The sequence below is a fragment of the Carcharodon carcharias genome, chromosome 3 (assembly GCF_017639515.1).
Source record: "Carcharodon carcharias isolate sCarCar2 chromosome 3, sCarCar2.pri, whole genome shotgun sequence".
NCBI lineage: Eukaryota > Metazoa > Chordata > Chondrichthyes > Lamniformes > Lamnidae > Carcharodon > Carcharodon carcharias.
In genome coordinates this window covers 77,751,965-77,771,983 of record NC_054469.1, presented here as the reverse complement: position 1 = coordinate 77,771,983, position 20,019 = coordinate 77,751,965, and the positions used below count along the sequence as shown (strand labels likewise).

Below are 20,019 nucleotides of genomic sequence, written 5' to 3'. Positions count from 1 at the left end.
TCCACTACAGATCCTTTCCCTGTCAAACCAGGCATCAAACAGGGGAGTGTCATTGCACCAGCACTATTTTCAATCTTATATATAACCATATGAATTAGGAGCAGGGGTAGACCACTTGGCCCCTTGAGCCTACTCTGCCATTGAATAAGTTCATGGCTGATCTGATTGCAACCTCAACTCCACATTCCCACCTATCCCCGATAACCTTCGACCCCCTTGTTTATCAAGAATCTATCTAGCTCTGCCTTAAAAATATTCAGATTCTGCTTCCACCTCCTTTTGACGAAGAGAGTTCCAAAGACTCAAAACCCTCTGAGAGAAATTTTTTTTTCCTTCTCTGTCTTAAATGGGTGACCCCTTATTTTTAAACAGTGACCCCCCCACACCCCTAGTTCTAGATTCCCTCACAAGAAGAAACATCCTTTCCATATCCTCCCCTCAGGATCTTATATGTCTCAATCAGTCACCTCTGACTCTTTTAAACTCCAGCAGACACAAGCCTTGCCTGTCCAACCTTTCCTCATAAGACAACCCTCCGTTCCAGGTATTCATCTAGTAAACCTTCTCTGAACTGCTTCCAATACATTCCCATCCTTCCTAAAATAAGGAGACCAGTACTGTACACGGTACTCCAGATGTGGGGAGGAATCATCCCAGATTTGCACTGAGTGCAGTAGCGAGCAGGAAAAAGGACATTTTACCTGCCAGCCGCAATTGCAGTTTTTCATGCTGTATCATCCCAATCCCATCTTATTAATCATGCAGCCACAGAAAACACACCGTCTTGCTGGCAGGCGACCTCTGAATTGCCTGCCATGCCGTTATCTTGCCATTCCCTCACTCAGGATGCCATATCTAAACTGCAGCTGCCCACAAAGTTCTCAATGTTTACAGTCCAGGACTGCTCCAGTGAATACATGGACCTGAAAGCCAAGGAGAGTTCAGTGACCCATCATTGGAATGCTTTTTGGAGGTCCGATGTCCTCCACCCCCACTCTGGATGCAAGGGGTCCAGCAATCTCACTACTCCAGTTTGGGAGGTGTTGGCAGTGGTGGCCACTGCCAACGCTGCACAGAAGAGGTTGGCCATCTGGTGCAGAAAGAAGATGAATGATCTCATCCATGTCACCAGGGTAAGGCAACTATCTCATCACTCTAAACTCACAAACTCAAGCCCATCGCACGTTCACTGGCATCTCACTCAGTGCCAGCTCAAGGGGTATCACCACTCACTCCCTCACACACATCTTCACATCTCTATTTGGCCTCATCCCTTCTGGAGACTGCCTTCTCAGCGCTCACCATCTTGAGGCCATTTGCACAGATCAGCTGTGCCCCCACACACCCTGGGATAGCTCCCTTCCTCAGTACAGCCCTCACACTACAGCCTCTTCCCTTGGCTGAGGCCACTTCTTCCCCTTCCCCAAGCAAACCCTAGCCCTGCAGCTGTTGAAAAACCACCCTCACCTCCCTGTTGGTCTGGTAGGTAAAAACCTGCCTGTGAGCCCCTCTAAAAGTGATGTGGTGCTGCCTGTGAAGCCTGTCACTGATGACCACGAGTGCTGCCCCAAAGCAAGGTAAGCAAACAAACCTCGAAGTCCCAAGCGAAGTGCAGCTCACCAGGTACACATCGCTTATGTACAGTTGTGAAACACATCGGTGTGCGCTCAGATGATCCAGCGTAGGGGAATGATTCTGGCCAGCCGTGTTTATAATGATATGCAGATGGATTACAATGAAGTTACCGATATGCGGTGGCGGGAAATGGGACCTGCCATTGATGGGCGGAGAGAACAATTGCAAATGGTTTCATCATATCATGAAACCGATTTTTGGCTTTCCCGCCATATTGCCTGCTCACACCTGCCATGATGCCTGTGCCAGCATGCATGGAAAATTATGCCCGTGGTCTCACCCATGCCCTGTATAACTGAAGCGTAATGTTTTGTATTCAATTCCCCTTGCAATAAATAATAACATTCTATTAGCTTTCCTCATTACTTGCTGTGTCTACATTCTAATCTTTTGTGAGCATGCACTAGGACATCCAGATCCCTCTGCATCTGGGAGCTCTGCAATCTCTCACCATTTAAATAATATGCTTCTTTTTTATTCTTCCTGCCAAAATGGACAATTTCACATTTTCCCACATTATACTTCATTTGCCAGATCTTTGCCCACTCACTTAAGCTATCTATATCCCTTTGTAGCCACCTTATGTCTTCTTCACAATTTACTTTCCAACCTAGCTTTGTATCATCAACAAATTTAACAACCATACTTTCGGTCCCTTCATCCAAGTCATTTATATAAACAGTAAAAAATTGAGGCCCCAGCACTGATCCCTGTGGCACACCACTTGTTACATCTTGCCAACCAGAAAACCAACTAGAAGCCTACTCTCTGCCTCATGTTACCTAGTCAATCTTCTATCCATGCCAATATGGTATCCCCTACACCATGAGCTTTTATTTTCTGCAATAGCCTTTGATGTGGCACCTTATCAAATGCCTTCTGGATATCTAAGTACAGTACATCACTGGTTCCCCTTTGTCCAATAACATATCCATGTTATTTCTTCAAAGAACTCCAATAAATTGGTTAAACATGACTTCCCTTTGACAAAGCCATGTTGACTCTATGTGATCACCTTGAATTTATTTTACAGCAATGATGCAACTTAATACTGACAGGCTCCCGCTGGGTAACTTGTCATACTGATGGTAAATTCTTCAACCTCAAATGCTGAAGGCCACAATCAAGACAAAAAACACTTTTGTAATACTGCTAATGCTGGACAAGTTAGTGCTCACACTGAAGAGCTAAAATAGATGGTTGACATATTCACCGGAGCCTACTAGAGCATGGGACTTATCCTGAACACCATGAAGGCCACTACCAATCCAGACCAAATGTATCAAATCCATTTCTTTTATTATCCCTCACTGCTGGACCAGCCACATAAATGCAATAGCTTTTAGAGCAGGTCAGGGGCTGGGTATTCTGTAGCAAATGGCTCACCTCTTGACTCTTCAAAGCCTTCCACCAACAATGAAACACAGGAGCATGAAGGAATATTCTCCACTTGCCTGGATGAGTGCAGCTGCTGCACCAGTCTAGAAGGTCAACTCCATTCATAACAAAGCAGTCCATTTGATCTGCACTCGCAGCCACTGTACCATGGCTGAAGTATGTACTTTCCACAGATGCAGTGCAGTGAGTCACCAAGGCTTCTTTTTTGGTAATACTTCCCAAACCCACAATCTCCATCATCTAGAAAATGCATGGGAGAACCATTACTTCCAGGTTCCCCTCGAAGTAGCACATCTTCCTCACTTGGATGTATTTTGCCATTCCTTCATCATTCCTGGATGAAAATTCTGGACTTCCATACCTACAGCACCTTCACCATATAGACTATAGTGGTTCAAGGCATGATTGACAATACATGCCTTCCTTGTCAACAATTTCCATTTCCCAAGAATTATTTTGGTAAATATTTACTTCACCTTCACAAGATCATCTCTGCATAACCACACACACCCGCCACCTTCCTAACTGTTGCTGAAACCTTAGTACATGCTTTTGCCATCTCTAGACTCAGTTTCTCTACAGACTTCCTAGCGTGTCTCCCATCCTAAATTGCACTTGATCAAACTCAACTTTCGATGTCCCACAAAGTCCAACACTTTGACCTCTCTCCCACAAAGTCCCGCACTCTGACCTCTCTCCCACAAAGTCCCACACTCTGACCTCTCTCCCACAAAGTCCCGCATCCTGATCTCTCTTCCGCAAAGTCCCGTACCCTGACCTTGCTCCCACAAAGCCCAGACCCTGACCTCTCTCCTGCAATTTGCTAGTGCTATTGGGGAGGGTTGAATCTAACTTCGCAGGAATGTGGAAACCAGGAGGTAATACTAGAGAGTGATACCAAGGTGCAAATAATATTGCGAGAGACAGATAGTACCAGAGTTAAAAGGGCAGCTAAGAGTCAACCACATGGCTGTGGGTCTGGAGGCCAGGTAAGGACAGCAGATTTCCTTCCCTAGAGGACATTAGTGAACCAGATGGGTTTTTGTTTAAACAACAGTGGTTTCATAATTATTATTAGATTTTTAATTCCAGATTTTTATTGAATTTAAATTCCACCATCTGCTGTGGCAGGATTCAAACCCAGGTCCCCAGACCATTACCCTAGGTCTCTGAATTACTAATCCAGCAACAATACCACTACACTATCACCTCTCCTATGTCAATATACAGAATGTAGTAAATAAGATTGGTGAGTTAAAAGTGTAGATAGCCAGGTGGAAATAGAATGTTTGGTGCTATCATTGACCTGGCTTAAAGAAGAACAGAACTAGTCATTAAATGTACTTGGATACAATGTCTTCAGGAAAGGAAGGAAAGGAGGAGGGTTGGCAGTATTGATTAAGGAGAACTTTGCAGTGTTGGAGAAAGAGGATGACCTAGTTGGGTCGAGGACAGAATCTAGACCACTCTAATGCGAATCTAGTCTAATGCGAAAGTAGGCACTGCCAGTGATTATTGTATATTAGGGTTTAGATTGGCTATGGAAAAGGACAAAGTACAATCCAGAATAATAATAATTAACTGGGCAAAACCAACTTCAATGGGGTAAGAATGGATCTGGCCTGGATAAATTCGAATCAAACATTTGCAGGCAAAACTGTAACTGAACAATAGGCTGCCTTTAAATGAGAGATAGTTTGAGTACATTCAAGGAATGGCCCCACTAAGGGGAAATGAAGGGCAAACAAATCCAGAGCTCCCTGGATGACGATTAAGATGAAGCAGAAAAAGTGTGCTTATGACAGATGTAAGGTGGATAATACAGTTGAGAGCCAGGCCAAATAAGGAGGGTTCAGAGGGAAATTGACAAAGCAAGTAAGAGACACAAGGAGAGAGTTTGAGGAGAGACTGACAGCTAACATAAAAGGGAATCCAAAAGTCTTGTATAGGCATATAGATAGTAAAAAGGTGCTAAAAGGAGCAGTGGGGCCGATTAGGGACCAAAAAGGGGATTTACAGTTGGAGGCAGGGACATGGCTGAGGATGAATGAACACTTTACACTGTCTTTACCAAGGGAAAAGATGCTGCCCAGGGCATGGTGGAGGAGGAGGTAATTCAAGCATTTGAAAGGTTCAAAATTGATAAAGGGGAGGTTTTGGATAGGCACTCTGTACTGAAAGTTGATAAGGTGCCAGGACTGAATGAGATACATTCAAGGATACGGAGGGAAGTGAGAGTGAATATTGCGGAGGCACTGACCATAATTTTCCAATCTTTCTTAGATTCAGGGGTGGTCCCAGAAGACTGGAGAATTGCATTTACATCCTTGTTCAAAAAAAGATTGTAAAGATAAGCCCAGCAACTACAAGCCAGTCAATTTAACCTTGGTGGTGGAGAAATTTTTAGAAACCATAATTCCAGATAAAATTAATACTCACTTGGGCAAATTTGTATTAAGAAAAGCCAACATGGGTTTGTTAAGAAAAAACCTTGTTTAACTAACTTGGTTGAGCTTTTTGATGAGATAACAGAGAGGATTGATGAAGGTAATACTGTTGATTTGGTTTACATAGACCTCCAAAAGGCATTTGATATAGTGCCACACAACAGACTTGTGAGCAAAGTTAGAGCTCATGAAATAGATGGGATAGTAGCAACATTGATATGAAATTGACTGAGTGGCAAAAAACAGAGAAGGGTGTTTTTCGGATTGGAGAAAGGTTTATCGCACCTGCTGATCCTCCTCCCTATGAGTGCCTGAGGGCCACTGGCTGACTCCTTAAGGAGAAGGGGAAGCTGGAGTGAGATTGAGCTGCCTGCACCTCTCTCACATTGACACTGTTGGAGGCCAACTATGGCGTTACTGATGGAGTTTAGCCCGTGCAGCAATGCAGGACCAATGTCCTGGATCAAGGTCTCCATGGCTATCCTACTAGTGCACTACCAGTGTTGACCTTGGTGCATTGGCATGCTGGTGCTATCACCTTACACTGAAGTTCCCCAAGGTCCCTGCTCTTCCTGATATACATTAATGACATAGTCCCAGGTGTACATGATGCAATTTCAAAAATTGGGGATGACACGAAACTTGGAAGTATTGTAAACCACAAGAAGGATAGAGTAGGAACTTCATAAGAACGTGAGTTGATGGAATGGGCAGACAAGTGGCAGGTGAAACTTAATGCAGAGAAGTGTGAAGTGATTCATTTTGGTAGGAAGAATCCAACAAGACAATATAAAATAAAGAATTCAATTATAAAGTGGGTGCTGAAGCAGAGGGACCTGCATATATCATTGCAAGTGGCAGAACAGGTTGAGAGAGCAATAAATAAAGCAAATGGCTTTATCATTAAGAGCATAGGATACAAAAAGACTAGCCTCGCATCTGCTGGAGTATTGCATCCAGTTCTGGGCACCACCCTTTATGAAGGATGTGAAGACATTAGAAAGAATGCAGAAAAGACCCATAAGAGTGGTTCCAGGGACGAGGAGCTTCAGCTACATAGAATGATTGGAGAAGTTGGGACTGTTCTGTTTGGTGAAGAAGGTTGAGAGGAGATTTGATAAAGGTATTCAATATCATGAGGGGTTTAGACAGAGTAGATAGCGGGAAACTGTCCCCATTGGTGGAAGATCAAAAGCCAGTGGGCACAGATTTTAGGTAATTGGCAAAAGAAGCAATGGTGACATGAGGAAAACTTCTTCGTGCAGCGAGTGTTTAGGATTTTGAATGCACTGCCTGATGTTACGACCGCAGCTGATGTTATTTGCTGAGCAAGCCAAATCCCAGAGGAAAACTTGCCTTATTGATCATAACTTTTTTTTGTATTTTGAAACTGAGGGGAAAACTACTGATCCCAAGAGCATAGAATCCCAGTAACACTTTTAGGATTTTAACATTAAAATATTTATTAACAAGAAGAAAAAAAGCTTAAACATACAAGAGCCTGCTGACTGCTACAACCTGTTTGTGATGACCTTGGTGGGCATCCTCTGGAAGGCCCCGGCCTGCTTCCAGTGTCCTGTGCGGCAGTGCTCCTCGGCCTGTGGAGCTGTAGCTACTGGGATCATAGGAAGAGGGGATTCGGATGGGCCAGGCACTCCCGGAATTGTGCACCTGCTGATCCTCCTCCCTATGAGTGCCTGAGGGCCCCTGGCTGACTCCTTAAGGAGAAGGGGGAGCTGGAGTGAGATTGAGCTGCCTGCACCTCTCTCACATTGACACTGTTGGAGGCCAACTATGGCGTTACTGATGGAGTTTAGCCCGTGCAGCAATGCAGGACCGATGTCCTGGATCAAGGTCTCCATGGCTATCCTACTAGTGCACTACCAGTGTTGACCTTGGTGCATTGGCATGCTGGTGCTATCACCTCACACTGAAGGCAGATGGACTCCTCCCATTTGCCTTGCAATCTGAGGAGTGCAGCGGACATCCCTTCCTGTTGTTCTCAAGCTTGCCTTTGCAGCTCCAGCAGCTGTGACATGACCGAGTCCAGAGGCTCCTCATCTGAGTCGGACTCAGCAGATTTCTGGCCTCCAATAGTCCTCCAAGTACTGGAAACCTGAGAAGTCCCTGCCTCCACCTGCTGATCAGACAGTGCGATGTGCTCACCGGATTGTACCCTGAACCTACTCTAGAACTGGTTCCCACCGAGGTGTGTGTCTCTAACCTGGTGGAGGGTGTGGATGAGAGCTATGACAGGTCTTCAATTAGGGGATATTAGATTCTTCCTCCCAAGTGTCTTCGGGGCTTGAGTCGAGAACCTAACTCATGGACCCCCTCGGTTGCTTCCCAGATGTGCCTGCGAAATAATCAATACATGGTAGGGGACTGTGGAACAGGGGAACTCACTCACAGCATGGTTGTCTGCTGGATGTTGCACTGCTGGATCCTCACTTTGCTTGGCAGTGCCGACTTTGCCCTCAGCACAGGAATGTCCAGATCTACACCGTCCAGGTGGATGACTATATTTTCAAAATCTGTGAGGACCTTGATGTTGGGCATTCCTCCACCAGTCTGTGACCTCTCCCTTTTGTTATGTGTCGGCTTGTCCTGCATGAACACAGATGGGGAGAGTGTAAGCAGGGTGGCTGCCAGGCTAGATGAGAAGGATGCCTGGCAAGTGTGGGTGGTGAGTGGTGCCATAGATGGGATGGGGACACAATCTGTAGGGCAGATGAAGGTGTGAGAGAGTGTATGAGAGAGTGAATGATGATGTCCCTTGAACTGGCAGTAAATGAAATCCCTGTGGATGTGTGATGAGTTTGTGAGTGTGTGAATTGAGAGTTATGAGAAGAGTGACTCACCCGGATGGAACAGAGGAGATCATTCATCCTCTTTTGGCATTATTTAGCTGCCCTCTTTTGCAGAGCGTTGGCACTGACCACTGCTGCCACCACCTCCCATGGTGGATTGGTGACCTTGCTTGCTGGTCTTCACCCAGAGCGGGGGTAGAGGACTTCACGGCAGGACTCTACTGCATCTAGTAGACACCCGAGGAAGGTGTCGCTAAATTTGGGGGCAGCATGTTTCCTCCCTTTGGCATTCATGACTTTGCAACACCTTCCGATCTCTTAAAGAATGCTGGCCCTTTAACTATGGCTGTCAGATTACTGAAGGCCAGAGGTGACGACAGGGCGGGCAGATCAGAGGCCACCTCACCAGCAATCCGGCGTGTTTCCCAGGAATGCATTATTAATGAGGCAGGGCGTTCCAGGAATGGAACTATACATCGTGAAAACCCATCTTTGCAGATGGCCAGTAAAACAACTTTTTTCCCACCCACTAGCTCACTTTGTGCAAATCTGGGACGATTCTGCCCAAAGACTTTTCTGGCTTGAAACTAGATGGCTGCTTCAAATTCACAACTTTTCTCAGCATTGAGTCGGTCTCAGGACATCTCCCCCACCACAGCAAGCTGAACTCAACTAAACGTCTTTCTTTAAATATCCTTTTTTCCCTTTCATCCTAGACTCCATTGACCTAAGCACCTCTTTGAACTCAAATTTTCCAAAATATAAAAATCTTTCATGTCTTCCTATTGCCTCCACTTTCGTGTCAAATTAAATTTAATAACCTTCCTCTATTATGAAACCTTTGTAAGTTCTAAAAGTCCCTTAAACTCCCTTTAAAATTTAACAACTGAAAAGTCAAGTCCTTCTCTATCACCTAATGCAAATTTTAAAACCCAACTTACTTACTTGTAATTTCAGCTTCACCATACACTCACTATAGATGCATGTATCTAGCATCTTTACCTTTTATCTCTCAGTTTCCACAGGCAAGCTTTCTTTCCTAACCTTCCCCCAGTTTAATTACCCATAGACACACACACACATACACACACCAGCCTTCTTCACAGAATACTGCCACATTCCCAAAAATATTGAAAAAGTAGCATCCATCTTCACAGTGGCAGTGTTAATTGAGGTTTTCAAAAGTGAATTGGATGATTATCTGAGAAAGAAAATATTGCAGGGCTACAGGGAAAAGGCAGGAGAGTGGATGAGGTGATTTCCCCCTTCAGCACAGCACAGCATGACAGGTCAAATGACCTCCTGCCTATTTTGCGATTCTAACTCCCACATTCTGACCTCTGTCTCATGAAGTCCAACATTATCTCTTGCTTTTGCAACAGTCCTAGCTAACCTATGTTGATCCTGGCCCAACTCATTGCATTTTAAACCCTCATCCTTATATTCAAGTCCATCCGATGCCTGTCCTATGCCATATTGGCATTTTCTGCTGGCTTTATGCCCTGTTCTATGCCCTCCAGGTTTGCCTTGTTCATTCCCCTCCGTTTATCCCTCCATGACCCTACTCTCTGGAATTCTCTCCACAAATCTCTCCTCTGTCCATTTCATAAGATATTCAGGATTACACAGGAAATGCAGCACAGAAACAGGCCATTTGGTCCAGCCAGTCCATGTTGGTGTTTGTTCTCCATTGGAGCCTCCTCCCATCTTTTCTCATCTAACTCTATCATCATAATCCTCTGATCCCTTCTCACTCTTAGTCCTATCTAGTTTCCACTTAAGTGCAGCTATACTATTCACTCCAACATTCCCTGTGGTAGTAATTTCCACATTCTTACCACTCATAGGTGGAATTCTTCTGAATTCTCTAATGGATTTCTTGGTGATTATCGCATATTGATGGACTCTAGTTATGCCTTTCCCCTCAAGAGGAAATATTCTCTCTATATTCGCTGTATCAAAATCTTATAAAATTTTAAAGACCTCTATTAGGTCACCTTTCAGCCTTCTTTTTCAAAGGAAAAGAGCCCCAGCCTCTGAATCCTTTTGTGATATGTATACCCATGCATTTCTGGTATCATCCTTGTAAATCTTATCTGCACCCTCTCCACTGTCCTATATCCTTTTTATAATATGGCATCCAGAACTGCAGGCAGTACTCTCTTAAGTGTGGTCTAACCAAGCTTCGATACAGGTTTAGCATAACTTCCCTATTCAATTCTGTCCCTCTAGAAATAAAAACTTTTGCTTTTTTTTTAAATGGCTTTGATAACCTCTGGCAGAACTTCTACTGGTTGATGTACTTGTATTCCAATATCCCTTAGTTCCTCTATCCCACCAGAGTTGCACCTTCCAAGTAATAAGCAACCCTACCAAAATGTACTCTTCCACATTTATCTGTGTTGAACCTTATTTGCTAAGCTTGTGCCCATTCTGCAAATTTATTAATGTCCTCCTTTAATTTGTTGCAATCTTCCTCAGTATTTCTCTTTCCATCTTTTAAAAACCATCTCAAAATGTATCCTTTTGACTAAACCTTGATTCACCCTACTGGAAGGCAATAGTTTGCTGTGCTATGGCAGCACCCAATGTTGATATTATAAAGGAATATCACTGTTCAATGGCAGTTTCACCCAGTAATGTGGATGAGGGAACTGAAGAGGTGTAAAATTGACTAAGTGGCCTGATCTACACCACCAGAGTGCAGTTTGGAGCATATGTTACAATGTGTGTTGACACAAACGGGGATCTGCTGTGACACTTGTCAGTCATTGCCATGGCTGGGACATTCTCCAGAGTCATTGTTGGCTATTGCTAAACTGCCTGCTCCAAAGTAATGGGATTAGATATATTGATTAGTGTTGTTCCAGCTCAGTATTTGGTTCAGAGTTGGCTCTATACAACATACATACTGACAACAGAAACATGTTATCTGGATGTTGTATGAAAAAATAATGTACATCAATTTTATAATGGCTGCTTCTCACTGCAAAATAAGCTACTTTCTCCAAAGTGAAATGCACGCACAATCATTGCCTTTGTGTCTGCATTTACAGAGCAGGAATTTTGGAGTTTGTTACAGGTTCAAAGTATTAGACTTACTACTGTTATAATGTTTAAGTTTTCATTGCCAATAGGCTAAACCTTGCACAGGGGATTATTAATTTCGTTGAATAAAATATTTTCAGCAAAATCACTGTGAATTTCAGGTAGGATGGTGACTTTTTTAGGATGGTAATTCCATAAAAAATGAATAAATTACAAAAACAGAAAATGTGTTGTTTTGAACTTGTCCACTTATGACCATTTTTCTTTTATTTTTGCTCCAGCAAATATGAACAGTTGAATTAGGAGATTCCACTGCAGGTTCCTTTATTAAATTTGACTGCTTTGTTTCAGAAAAGACTCCAGAGACCCTGACCAGCTTTACAATATTTTAAAGAACATCCTACAACAAGTAAAGGTAAAAAGCAAATCTGATCTTAATATTTACAGCTGTTTACTTATCTTACATTTATTTTTGCCACTTGAAACTAAAAATCTGAATTGTCTTTAACAGAGTCACCAAAGTGCTTGGCCGTTTATGGAACCAGTTAAGAAAACTGAGGCCCCTGGATATTATGAAGTAATTCGCTTTCCAATGGGTATGTAAGAATTCTTCTATAAAGCTTCAATGACTCCTAATTAAACCTTTTTAAAGTTACAGTTTGGAGTCTGACCTAAAAGTGACCTTCATGTTATGTTGTTGAAATGTCACGATTTGTCCTGAAAACTGTTCAAGAAAGGATGTTTTTACAAATGCACAAAAAAGGACAGAGTTTATCCATCCAGACACAGTGCATCCTACATGCATCATAGTCCTCCATAGTCACCCAGTCTTCTGGAGAGGCAGCAAAAAAACACAGGGATGTCCTGGTTCCACGAAAGGAGATATTTATTTATGCCACCAGTTGATACTAAGCGATGGTGAGTGCATGGTGTCTGCTCCAGCCAGTTTAGTCAAAATGTCTGCCCAGAAGTAAGCCCAGTAAATATTGCCATTGCCATAGCAGTGGTGGCTTTGGGATGGTCACTCATTTCGTCTGGAGATAGGGCTGAAAATTAAAAATAATTTTACAGTAAAATTAAAGTGGAACTGAAATAGCTAACTCCGGAGTCTTTAATTTGTACAGAAATCAGTTACTGAATTAGAACAAATTGTAAATCTAAGCCTATAAACAGCAAGCCAACACAAAATCTATTATTAAGGATGTGGTACCAGCAAACTAATGTGATTAGGCAGAGTAAGCATGTTTTTATGAAAGGGAAATCGTGTCTAACAAATGTATTAGAGTTTTTTTTTGATGGTATAATGAGCAAGGGGAAACCAGCGGAGTTCTTCAGGATAGTGTCCTTGGCCTAACTATCTTCAGCTGCTTCATCAATGACCTTTCCTCCATCATAAGGTCAGAAGTAGGGATGTCCGCTGATGACCATGCCGAATATCATCTTGGTGTTAGTGTGGGTCTGTCAGGAACATGCTCTAGAAGTATGCAGCGCATGCAGATTGAAATGTCAGTCAATAAGTTAGCCTGATTTGATGACAGTGCTCTTCTCAGGCTAGTTGATAATTAATTTATATTGGCTCTGTTTGAGTTTGTACAGGTGTTTGATGGTTGTAGAGTTGGTTAAAGTTTATGAAGTCGACTCGGAGTGGTGCTGCGTGCGGAAAAAGCCTTGGCTTTGATTTCAAGAGTTCTGGTCCGAACGCTTGCTCCCATTTATGGTTGCCCTTAGTCTGCAGCATGAGACAGCGATGCAGCAGAAGCAAAGAAGAGGGATAAGCTGCTCTGCCAGAAAGGAGGAGGCAAGGGAGAAGAGGTGTCAGTGAAAGGCCTTATCTACCTAGGATCTTATGGAAACACTTCAACACAAATCTGGAGCAGCGTGTGCAAAGCCCTGTGCCAAGTTGTAGCCAGACTCCTCCATGCTTCTGCCCTGGCTTTCTGGTTGGCCTGCAGATACAGCAAGGGTTCTTGTGTACATCACCATCTGCCTTTTTCTGCAGGCCACCCCATTGAAATTCTCATGAGTCCGCTGCAGCAGAACCCATGTGTGACCTCGTTGTCCGATAGGCTTACTTTCAAGCTATACTTTCCCTTGCCATGGCTGAGGCCGCTCATGCCCAAAGTGTCCTTCCTCTTTGCCACCTTCTAAATGTAGCTGAGCTGGTGGCTGTGAGTGTGAAATCGAGTGATAGCGTTTCTTCTTCATCAGTGTCCTGCTTCTCTTGTACTTCACTGTGCAAGAACAGGTGTCAGTTCCTGGATTTTTGAAAGGACAAAAGCACAAGGGTGGAACTAGGGTGAAGAAAAGGGTGAAAAGCTTGCTTACACCATCTGTAACTTTTAAATCAGAAGTAATTGTGGGATAAGGGGGAAGTGGGATGTTAGAAGTTGGATTAGGTAAGAAAATACCATCATCCCCTGTAACTGGTCACAGCCTCAGTCCAATGATTGTCATGCAAACACATGAATTAGGAGCAGGAGTAGGCCATTCGGCCCCTCTAGCTTGCTCCATCATTCAATAAGATCAAAGCTGATCTGATTGCGGCCTCAAATCCATTTTCCCGCCTACCTCCAATAACCTTTGACTCCCTTGTTAGTCAAGAATCTATCTACCTCAGCCTTAAAAATATTCGATGACCCTGCCTCTACTGCTTTCTGGGAAAGAGAAATGCAAAGACTCACAAACCTCTGCAAGAAAAAAATTCTCCTTACCTCTGTCTTAAGTGAAGACCCCTTATTTTTAAACTGTGTCCACTAGTTCTAGTCTCTCCCAAAAAGGGAAACATTATTTCAGCATCCGTTTTGTCAAATTGTCTCAAGATCTTTATATGTTTAATAAGATCACCTCTCATTCTTCTAACCTCCAATGGACACAGGTGCAGCCTGTCCAACCTTTCCTCATAGGATAACCCCCCTCCCCCATTCTCAGGTATAATCGAGTGAACCTTCTCTCAACTGCTTCTAATGCAATTATGTCCTTAACTAAGGAGACTAAAACTGTACACAGCACTCCAAATGTGGCCTCATCAAGACCCTGTACAACTATAGCAAAACATCCTTACTTTTATATTCCATTCCCCTTGCAATAAAAGACAACGTTCCATTTTCCTTCCTGCTGCATCTGCATACTAACTTTTTGCCATTCATATACCAGGATACCTAGACCACTCTTCACCTCAGAGTTCTGCAATCTCTCTCCATTTAAGTAATAAGCTGCTTTTCTATTCTTCCTGCCAAAGTGGACAAGTTCACATTTTCCCACATTATACTCCCATCTGCCAAATTTTTGCGCACTCACTTAACATATCTATGTTCCTTTGCAGGCTCACGTCCTTTTCACAACTTACTTTCCTACCTTTCTTGGTGTCATCAGCAAATTTATCAACCCTCCATTTGGTCCCTTCATCCAGGTTATTGATATAAATTGTAAATAGTTGAGGCCCCAGCACTGATCCCTGTGGCACTCTACTCATCACTTCTTGCTAACCTGAAAATGAATCATTTATGCCTACTCTCTGTTTCCTGTTAGCTAACCAATCTTCTATCCATGCTAACATGTTACTCCCTACACTGAGTTCTTATTTTGCGTATTAACCTTTGATGTGGCATCCTGTCAAATGCCCTCTAGAAATCTAAGTACAGCACATCCACAGGTTCCCCTTTATCCACATTGCTTGTTACTTCCTCGAAGAACTCCTATAAATTGGTCAAACAAGATCTCCCTTTCACAAAACCATGTTGACCTTGCTTGATTGCAAAAGATTTTTCCTGTGAAAGATGTTAAGCTAAACGCACCGTCTACTCAATTGGGGGGTGAGGGCAGGCAGCTATGCCTGTTTGTTAGGTGCTGCTGACTCTGGTTGTGGGCCACCTTGTCCTGCAACAGAGAGGTAAGTGTGCCTGTGAGGGTGGTGCAATGTTTTTGGGTGATCTGCCTGTCACGTCACTATCGTTTAAATTAATGGAGGCACATAAATTAACTGTTAGTCACAGCTCATGATTCCTGAGCCCATTTTCCAGCCTAATTCAATTTTTTACCCCCAGGATGTTTCTGCTGCAATTATATGTGGCATTAGTGAGATCACACCTAGGGATAAATTTCATGGGTCAACTGTGAGAGGAAATAGGTGGGTGGTCCTGCAAATCACCTGACCACCACAATTTTACAAGCAGTGGGTGAGGCATCAGGTGGGCTGTCTGACTGTGGCCAAATTGAGGCTTTTAAGTGTGCAATAAATGCCCCATTAAAGGCCTCATCCCAACATCACTCTGATTTAACAGGCAATGGGAGAGGTCTGCACCCAACGTGTAGCCCGGCAGGTTTAAATCTCCAAGCTGCTGGTCAGTGAAAAGTGGGGGTGTCTCCTTCCTGAACACCCTCTGCCAATTGGCAATGCCCCTATGGTTTTTGCCTCCCTGCATCCACCAGCTCCCCACATCTCCCCACCACCCCACTCTGTCCAATATGCCGTTTTTCATGGCCTACCAACCCAGCCGCGGAGAGATCCTCTACCTACTGGGGTTTGGGGGCATTCTTGGTTCCTCTTCCTCCTGGGTCTCTTGCGATACCAGCATGGCCACCAATCCTGGTGTGGTGCAGGACTGCTGGCCTCTGATTTGCCGGCAACTCTTTGAGGCAGGACTTCCTCCTGGAGATGGATGGAAATCCAGCCTCATATTAATTAAAAGGCCATCGCCCAAAAAATTAAAGCAGAGGCTGAGGTAGATCATTCACTTGGCACTTCTGGCTGAAGATGGTCGAAGATGCTTTAGCCTTGTCTTTTTCTGATGTCCTGGGCGCTCTCATTGCGGATATTGGTGGAGCCTCCTCCTCCTGTTAGCTGTTTAATTGTCCACTTCTATTCATAACTGGATGTGGCAGTACTGCAGAGCTTAGATCTGACCCATTGGTTGTGGGATTGCTTAGCTCTGTCTGTTGCATGCTGTTTCTGCTATTTGGCATGCAAGTAGCTTTACCAGGTTGACAGCTCATTTTCAGGTTTGCCTCATGCATATATCAGGTGATGCTCCTGGCATGTCCACCTAAACTTTCCAGTTGATCCCCTGGTTTAATGGTAATGGTGGAGTGGGGGTTGTGCCAGGCCAAGAGGTTACAGATTGTGGTTGAATACAGTTGTGCTGCTGTTAATGGCCTCCTCCTGAGGTCCCCAGTATTACAGATGCTAGTCTTCAGCCTAATCGAATAACTCCACATGATATCAAGAAAGAGCTGAAGACGTTCCAGCAATAGTATAAAGACACGCTCCAGAACTAGCTGTGCCCCTAGCCAAGCTGTTCCAGTACAGCTACAACACCAGCAATGTAGGAAACTGCCCAGGTATGTTCTGTCCACAAAAAGCAGGACATATCCAACCCAACCAATTACCACCCCATCAACCTGCTCTTGATCATCAGCAAAATGATGGAAAGTATCCTCGACAGTGCTATCAAGCAACACTTATACAGCGATAACCTCTTGGATGCCCAGTTTTGAGTTGCTAGATCTGTTCAAAATCTGTTCCATTTAGCACGGTGGTGGTGCTAGACAACATGATGGAGGGTATCCTCATTGTGAAGACAGGACTTCATTTCCACAAGGACTGTGCAGTGGTCACTCCTATCAACCCTGTCATGGTGAGTCGTATAACTAGGGAAGTAGAGAGGGCTTTAAACTAACTAGAGGGGAAAGGGATCATATTAGGGAAGATTGAGTAAAGGGAAATGACAATCCTCTATGACAATCAATAGACTAAGGTAGCAATAAGGCAAGCATAAAATCAATGACAATCAATAGACCAAGGTAGCAATAAAGGTAATGATAATCAATATATGGCAGAAAGGGACACTGATTGTAAACTTAAAAGCATGCCAGCAGATAGAGCCAGAGTTGAGTTGACAAAAACAGCAAAAAAAACTGAATTAAGGGCTCTGTATCTGATTGCCCACAGCATTTGCAATAAAACAGATAAATTGTCAGCTCAAATAGAATTTCATATTTGTGTCCAGATGGTCACTATAGAGACATGATTACAAGGAACCCAAAGCTAGGACCTGAATATCTAAGGGTTTGTGACATCCAGGAAGGACAGGAAGCTGGGAAAAGGTGGTGGGGTAGCTCTGTTAATTAAAGAGGTCATTAGTGTATTGTAGTGAGACGTGAGCTTAGTTCTAAAGATCAAGATGTAGAATCAGTTTTGGTGGAAACAAGAAACAGCAAGAGGCAGAAGACAGTAGTGGGAGTTGTTTTTGGCCGCCAAACAGCAGTAGCAGTGTAAGTCACAGTGAAAGTCAGGAAATTAGAGGTGCATGTAACAAGGGGGATTTCAGTTTAGATATAGATTAGGTAAACCTAATTAGTACCAGTGTTGTGGAGGACAAATTCTTGGGATGTATGCAGGATGGTTTTCTAGAGCAGTACATTGAGGAACCAACTAGGGAATGGGCTATTTTAGATCTAGTATTGTCCAAAGAGAAAGGGCTAATTAATAATTCTTGTAAAGGAGCCTTTAGAAAAGAGTGACCATAATATAACAGAATTTTACGTTAAGTTTGAAGGTGATGTAGTTCAGAGGCTAGGGTTTTAAATCTAAACAAAGGAAACTATGAAGATATGAGGGGCAAATTGGCTTTGGTAGATTGAGAAACTACATTAAATAGAATGATGGTGGACAGGCAATGGCTAACATTTAAGGAACTAATATATAGTTTATAACAAAAACCCATTTCTTTAATGCACAAAAACCCAGCAAGGAAAGTGAATTTTGCACTCATTGGGCATGCGCAATTGGCAGGCCCGGGAGCAGTCGGGAAATGGGTCCCCGACCGCAATCAGCCTCCGACTGTGATTTTACACTGGCTGGCCAATTAATGGCCAGCCAGCCGAAACGCACGCTGAAAAGCTCAGCGCTGCCGATGTGGGGGTGGGAAGAGGGCGACTGCTGACGTTACCGCAGGTGCAGGTGAGCACTTACACTGAGCTCCCTGAAGGTAGATAGCTGCAGACCTGTAAATAATAAAAGAAAGCACACAAATGCTGCAAAAAATGTCCATGCAGCACAGTCAAGCACCTGAAAGCATATCTCGTAAAATTGCTGTCCCCAGATATTTCTTTTTATTATATATCATAACGGAGATTTCATCCCACCCTTTGAAGTAAAGGCCACCTGGCTGATTGGCCCATCTGCCAACCATAAGGTTGGACGGGCCATGAAAAATCGCAGACAATTGCGCTGTTAATGGGCTTAATTGTGAGCGGGTGCTTTTTCGACTGCCACGCACACCCGCTGAGCAAAATATCACACGAGTGCGCAATGACATCGGGATGCTCGTCCACCATCATCTCTCACAATTTTATACCCATTCGGGTTGGGCACGCACCCGCGGAATATAAAATTCTGCCCCATGGCTACTGACAGAAATCAAGGATTGCATTAGATCAAAGGAAGAGGCATGTAAAGTTGCCCAAAAAATGGTAAGCCTGAGAATTGGGAGCATTTTAGAATTCTGCAAAGGAGGACCAAGAAAAAGATTAAGAAAGGGAAAATAGAATATGAAAGTAAACCAGCAAGAAACATAAAAATGGACTGTAGAAGCTTCTATAGGTGGGTAAAAACACTAAGATTCGCGGAAACAAATGTGGATCCATTACAAGAGGAATCAGGAGAATATACAGTGAGGAATAAGGAAATGACAGAGAAACTAAACAAATATCTTGGGCAGAATATTACGCTTGGCATGCAGGCGCACACCCGAGCGTAAAATGCTGCACGATGACGTCCCGATGTCATCATGCAGTCTCTCGATATTTCATTTGGCAGGCGCGTGCTCGAGTTGGCTGCACACTCGCTGACAATTAAAATTAAGAAGCTAATTAAATTAAAATTTACACTGGGGAAAAGTCCTAGCGGCCTTCACATTTTTTAGGAAACCTCATCCACAGGTGGGATGAGGTTTCCTAAAGCAAATAAACATCAAATAAAAATGTTATTTTTGAATTAAAAACATGTCCCAGTTCATGTGACAGAGCCACATGAGGGGACATGTTTTATGACAATTTTATTTCCTTTATTCTTTATTTTAAACAGCGCTTCATCTCCCTGAAGCAGCTCCATGCCTCAGGGAGAATGAAGCGCTTTCCTGCGTGCATGTGTGAAGTTCGCACTAGGCCCACTCGCATTCCACGCCGGGCGGGTCTTAATTGGCCCACCCACATAAAATCATGGTGCAGAGCCGATTGCAGGGCTTCCCAACCGCCCCCAGCAAGCACCCCCGCCAAGGGCAAAATCCTGCCCCTTGTGTCTTTCTTCACAGAGGAAAATACTAAAAACCTCTCAAAAATAATAGAGAATCAAGGATCCAGTGTAAATGAGGAACTGCAAGATATTAATATTAGTGAAAAAAGTACCAGAGAAATGAATGGGACTTAAAGTAGATAAACCCCTGGAACTAATGACCTACATCCATTGATGGTCATCTTTCAAAATTCTATAAAATCTGGAATGGTTCCTGCAGATTGGAAGGTGGCAAATGTAACGCCACTATTTAAGAAAGGAGAGAGGGAGAAAGTTAGGAAAACTACAGACCTGTTGGCCTGACATCAGAAGTAGGGAAAATGCTAGAATCTGTAATAAAGGATGTGATAACAAGACACTTAAAAAATAATGGTAGGACTGGACAGACTCA

At 43.6% G+C, this 20,019-nt stretch overlaps 1 protein-coding gene across 4 annotated transcripts in view; it reads left to right on the top strand.

Annotated features, from left to right (window-relative positions):
- The window catches only part of kat2b (K(lysine) acetyltransferase 2B), a 127,720-nt gene that overhangs the window by 80,250 nt on the left and 27,451 nt on the right, over window positions 1-20,019 (top strand). For all 4 annotated transcript variants that reach the window (XM_041183467.1, XM_041183469.1, XM_041183470.1 and 1 more), the window contains exons 16-17: window positions 11,690-11,753; window positions 11,850-11,934. In XM_041183467.1, the coding sequence (XP_041039401.1) occupies window positions 11,690-11,753; window positions 11,850-11,934 (149 nt within the window). The remainder of the gene's footprint in view (window positions 1-11,689; window positions 11,754-11,849; window positions 11,935-20,019) is intronic.